Raw genomic sequence first — 6,009 nt, 5'->3', positions numbered from 1 at the left:
TGCAGCAGGAGCGGCGAGACTTTGGGCTGGTAAGGGCATGTTTGCGAGGGATCTTGCTACTGGAAGACTGAAGAGTTATAAGTAGTCTTCAAGTCATGCAGGCCACCAGAATCTACCCATTATTGAAATATCACTTTAGGCTGGAAAAACTCTGATGGAAACCTGTTGTGAGATAAAACAATACTAGGTGCCTGGCTGTCATACTTACACTTTCTTTACTGTTATACTAAACTGATCTGGAAAAAGTCTACAGATAAGGACATCTCTGACTTTCCTGATTTTCACACTTGTTGCTGGTCAGGTGTTTAGAAAGCTAATGAGTTAGAACAGCCAAGCAATTAGCTTTTTTTTCAGACAGGAAATACATGACATCCCCTGTTTTTATTCAACAGCAGGTTCGCTACTTCAGCAAGATGTTCTTTATTGGTTTCTCTAGCTGTTTCCCTTCTTGCATTTCAGAAAAGAAAAGGATGGCTGAAGAGCACAGATTAGACATAGTGTCCACCTCAGATCAAACACAGAAGGCGGAAGAAAAGAAATTACACTTTAATTTGATTCGCAACTATCCTCAGAAGAACGCTGAGATCCTCAGCAGCCAGTATGGCTTCAATATCTTCCTGGTGGGGCTTTTGCTGATGTTCGCATGGGCCATCCATGCAGTTGGGATAACAGACAGAGATCTCCTCTCCTATCTGATAACACTGATGCTCATTCAGTTGGTCTGGATGCTCTGGTATATATTTGGGAGCTACTCTCAGAGAAGGACAATCATAGAGAAAGATACGGATGCTGGAGCCAGGTGGCTACGATGTAAGTGAGTGATGTAGCTATTTCTAGGAATCTGATTATCATTAACAATGCTTAGACATGGCTTCTAATGCCACATAGATGTGTTTAACAAATGTGTGCACAACAATGTCTCCTCCAAATTAAAACATAATTTCGGGAGGTATGAGTTTGAATTTTGACTAAATCATGTAACCTCACAACCCCCACTAATATCTGTCTTATACTAACCTTGGAACCAGCACATTACATTAAGGCTATGATATGTAACCAATATAGATGGTGATAGTACTTAGTGGAGTTTCATTTTGGGGTCCATTTAAATTGGGATGCACTTAAGATGTATTCAGATTAACTTGCATGAAGTGAGGAACCTAAAGCAATGTGGTGCATGGCAAAAGCAACAGGAAACGCAAGTTTACGCTGTGCCATAAAATTGAAAGACAGCATTCCTCATCTTTATAAAAATGCTTCACAAACAGAAGTACAACAAAATTGTCCCAGCATACTAGCCCTAAATCTGAATGCTGTGCAAACCTATCATGGCAGTTCTTTGTCTGATTAGTTTACTTTTTGAAATCTGTGAAAATGCAGAGAGATGAGGCTCTAAAGTTGGTAGGAAACATTTTGGAACTTTCTAAAATATATTTTTCCAAGTCGCCAAGAGCAGTAAACCATCGGGTATACAGCACATCAGAGCCCACCTGTGACTAAAATATCACATTTGGAAGGACTGACCTTTCATCTTCCAAGATCAATTATCTTTAATAGTACTAAGGTTTACACTGTGTATGACTACTGCACGTGTAATCCCTGCATTTGTCGCAGAGGAAAAAAATATTGTTTAGTTTACATTTTCTCAACAAAGGCCGTTATTATATGTCTGCATGTTATATAGCACATGTAGTGAAAGGTACACATTTTCTTTTCTTTTTGTTCACTGTTTTTTTGTGTAAGTTATATAGCACTTACATTGTGAACACATACTTACAGTGAACACATATTTTGTCTGAATTGTGCAATTCTTTTTTAAGTGACCAGTCTTTTTACAGCGAAAACACTATCTGCCTTCTTTGTTTTGCTTTGTGCTCTCTTTAAGGGTTTTCTAATTTCCTTAATTGTGCATATTTTCTTTCCTTCTGACATATTCATCGATTAATTTTCCTTTGGTGTATTCTAGTGTTAGTTCCTGCTCAGGCCTGGTTTTCTAGAGCGTTAATAAGAGCAGCGTATGACCCTGGAAAGCTGCATAGCAGTAATGCCACTAGGTGGTTATCTTTAATTTCCTCTCCAATTGCAAGAAGCAGTTCTACGATTTTCAGCATGCCATTCACATGTTCATGCATTTCCTGGCCTTTTTCTAGCCTCCTCTTATATAGCTTGCAAAGCAGATATTGCTTACTGTTTAGGTTTGAACGCTCATGCAGTTTTTGTAATGCAGTCCACATACCTTTAGCTGTATTCTCTTTTCTTTTCTTATGTGGATGAGGCAGTCATCTTCCAGTAGCAGACTTATAATTGCTTTGACTTTCCTGTTCTTCTTGTCCCATTTCTCTGCGGGTTCATTAGTGGGTCTGTCTGTACTCAGTACTTGCCACAAGTCATCTTTGCTTAGCAGCATTTCAAGCTTGAACTTCCATAGCTGGTAGTTGCTATTGTTGAGCTTTGCAATTGCAAACTTTATATCTGAACTGCTCACCATCTTTCAGCAGCTTGGATGTTGCTCTTGTTGACTTGCAATGTTCTGTTTAGTGCCTGGGCCTATAACCTGTTCGTTATCTGTTTAGATAAAGCATTGAGATCTTAAAGAATGTTGAATTAAGTTTTACTTACTTATAAGAATATTGCAATAGAAAACAGCATTATACAGCATTGTAGAATGAAACATGTAGACAGATAGAGCTTCCTGTATATTATAGACAAGTATACATAAGCATAGAGACCAACACTGCACCACAGAGCCTCCTACAACTCAAAAGACAATAGTACATCTCTGAATTTTATATAGCAACACATATGCTGTTGAGAAGGGGTGTTGGAAATACAACAGCATACACTGATTTTGTATTACTGACATTCAGAGCTGTTATATTGTCTTCTGAGCTGTAGGTGGCTCTGTGGTGCAGTGTTGGTCTCTATGTTTATGTATACTTGTCTATAATATATGTTAGTCCTGGCTGTGCGGGAGCTCCTCACTTCGTGTCCGCTACATCAGGCGCCGGAACCGGAAGTAATGCTGTATTCTGATGCAATGTTCTTATAAGCAAGTAAAACTTAATTCAGCATTCCTCAAGATCTCAGTCCTTCATCTAAACACATAACAAAGAATTGTATGGTGAATAGTACAATATTTCAGGCAAAAACAGTGGATCACTCTGACATTGAATGTCTCGGATTGTACAATTGATGTTATTGTATGTTGAATAGTACAATATTTCAGGTAACAATGATGGATCACTGTGACACTGAATGTGTGATTACATACTACTAACATTTAAAGTGAATGTATAATCACACCTTTTTTTGGGATGCAGTAGGGAAGGATTGGAGCCCTTGTGAAGTTTCATTCTCTCAGTTTGTCCTGGTGACCATTGGGGTTGATTTACTAAAAGCAAATAGACTGTTCACTTTGCAAGGGAATTTGCACATTGCAGGGTAAGTTTCAATTTAACATAGTGAATGAAGTGAAGCTCTGCTGACTCCATTATCCAATCATGTGCAAGCAAAAATACTGTTTTTTTAAAATTTCCCTTGATACATTATTGGGTATCCTTTCCAAAGTGAAATTTCACCATATTCACTAAGCCAAGGTAAACTTCCCCTGCAATGTACAAATTCCCTTAAAAGCGAACTGCCTATTTGCCTTTATTAAATCAAACCCATTGCCCCGTGTACAGAAAGTGTTGGGAAATCCAAATGATATTGCTGTCATCGGAACAAGGGTTGAGGGTACGTCTTCCAATGGAGACACTTGTTTTGGTGACAACCATCTAAGAGACGATTTCTCTCACTTTTTTCTCACTTATTGTTGCATCTCCCCAATTAGAGGAAAAAACTGATGGATTTTAATTCTTTTTGACTACATCCACAACTAAAAAAAAAAATGTTTTTTGCTATACATACACTTACAGTAGTGGATTATAACTATGATAAAGAGGACAGTTAGTTTTCTTAAATGTCTAGTTTGCCTTGAGTATCTCATCATAAATGTGTACCACCAACACAGCCAACTTTACTGAATCACTATTTTAAATCAAATTTGGTGTACTACAGAATTTCTGCTGTTTTAAAGTCTACATGTCACATGTATGAACGATAGGGTAAGATTCCTTACCGAAGAGAGGAACCGATCAGGTTGTAAGTGCAATTTTTATAGTCCAAATTATAAACTAACTCAAGAGGCAAAAATACATTTTACCATGTGTAAACTTTTTACGTATCAGGTTTAAAGCCTGCAGAAATTCTGAATGTAAATAGGAAAATGGACAAGCAGTAGATTCATCCTTTCACTGTATGCTGTACAGAAAAAGGCGAGGCTTAGTGGAAAAGGTGGCAAGACTTATGTACCTACATAGCATCCAGTTATATTAATTCTGCTCATTGACTCCTTTTATCAAGAGGGCTAGGTGTTAGTTCTGTCATCTCTATCTCTCAGACAATAAAGCAAGGAAACATTTATATGTGGCTTACTGCAAGACTTGACCTTTCGAAAAAGATAAGGTGGGCACTTTGACGGGTGCCCATAAATTTGAGGGTCTGCTCACACCCTTCTGTCATGCTGTATGCTCCCAAACAACTAAAAAGTGAACACTCTTGTTTATTGAAAATATAGGGAAAGGGGCAAGTAGCTGATGGTGGGCGGTTGTATAATATGTCCGGTGGCTGAAAAAGGGGCATATCAGATGGCTGTTATCTCATGGTTATCAATTATGTAAGGCTGGCATTTTACAGCCAAGAGTTGGTATCTCACATCAACAAAATTTGCCAACAACTATGGTGTGAGTGAGAGATTCTCACTGATACCATATAGCTGTCTTATAGTTTGGTTGATTTGACAGATCATAATCTAACTGTGTGGTCAGATTTATAACTCACAACTATACTTGTTGGGTGCTAAATGTATGGAAAGAGTAAGAAAGGGTTAGAGTTTTTGTTGTCACTGTCTGTGTCAGTGTAAGTGGGGAGATTTCCTTCTAATAGTCTTATTGAACATTGTCCCCAAGACAGAAAGTGAGGGTAAAAAACAAACAAATAAAAACAAAATAGTTGTCACCAGAGTAGAAGGTGAAGGAAAATCCTTCATTGAAGACACAAAGACAGCTATGCCTGTGACAACTTTGTAAGGGCCTGTGTTGACAGGCTTTGGGCTTGTGTTGATGACATCAGTATGACAGATCCTTCAGAATTAATTGACAGCTATCTCATGCATACACTATGGTCTTGCCCGCGCCTCCAGGAATACTGGAGTGCGAAGTTTTGAATTATCTCATGCATAGTTGACAGACAAGTGGGACCAGTCCCAGATTTGGCACTCCTTAACCTGAGGATTGAGAATATTCCACCACACTGTAGGACAGTAGTTACACATATTTTGCTAGCTGCTAGATTAAATATAACAAGGACCTGGCGTTCCCCTGATCTGCCTACTATCTCACAAGTGATCAATATGGTACATTTACACTATCACTATGAAAGGGCTATGTCTTCCATTGGAGTGGAACTGACAAGATTCATTAAACACTGGGAACCTTGGAATGCATGTTACCCCTTCAACGATGTGAAGTGATGCCCCTAGTGCCAATCGTGATGGTGAACACCACAAGACCAATCCTCTCCACTGGCCATCTATGATGACTCACATGTTTAGACTCGTCATAGTTGACGGCGCTATAATTAATTCTGCTGGTCGGTTCTCCATTGTAATATATGTTGATTCTTATATGGTCGAGCCTATACAAGATGTAAAAATTCATGTAGACCACACGCGAGGTGTATACTACACTACGTATATAGTACGTTTCTGTGATATTTTTGAACTTGTACTGCTTTTTTTTTTTTTTTAATGATGTGAAAATCAATAAAAACATATTTGACAAATAATTCATTGACAGCTGCAAGTAGCCTGCAGTTGACCTCCTTTTAACCTACAATTGACCCACTTTAAGCAGGTTTTTCCCATAGACTTGTATGGGAATCCAAATCCCCAATGATGTGAACCAAGCC

At 38.5% G+C, this 6,009-nt stretch overlaps 1 protein-coding gene across 1 annotated transcript in view; it reads left to right on the top strand.

Moving 5' to 3' along the window:
• Positions 1-470: 470 nt before the first annotated feature.
• LOC108796571 (otopetrin-1-like) overlaps positions 471-6,009 on the top strand; it is a 50,967-nt gene continuing 45,428 nt past the window's right edge. The window contains exon 1 of the mRNA XM_018568064.1: positions 471-810. Within this exon, the coding sequence (XP_018423566.1) occupies positions 471-810 (340 nt within the window). The remainder of the gene's footprint in view (positions 811-6,009) is intronic.

Source organism: Nanorana parkeri, unplaced genomic scaffold (assembly GCF_000935625.1).
Source record: "Nanorana parkeri isolate BGI_ZX_2015 unplaced genomic scaffold, ASM93562v1 scaffold1134, whole genome shotgun sequence".
NCBI lineage: Eukaryota > Metazoa > Chordata > Amphibia > Anura > Dicroglossidae > Nanorana > Nanorana parkeri.
This window is presented reverse-complemented; position numbering and strand designations above follow the sequence as displayed.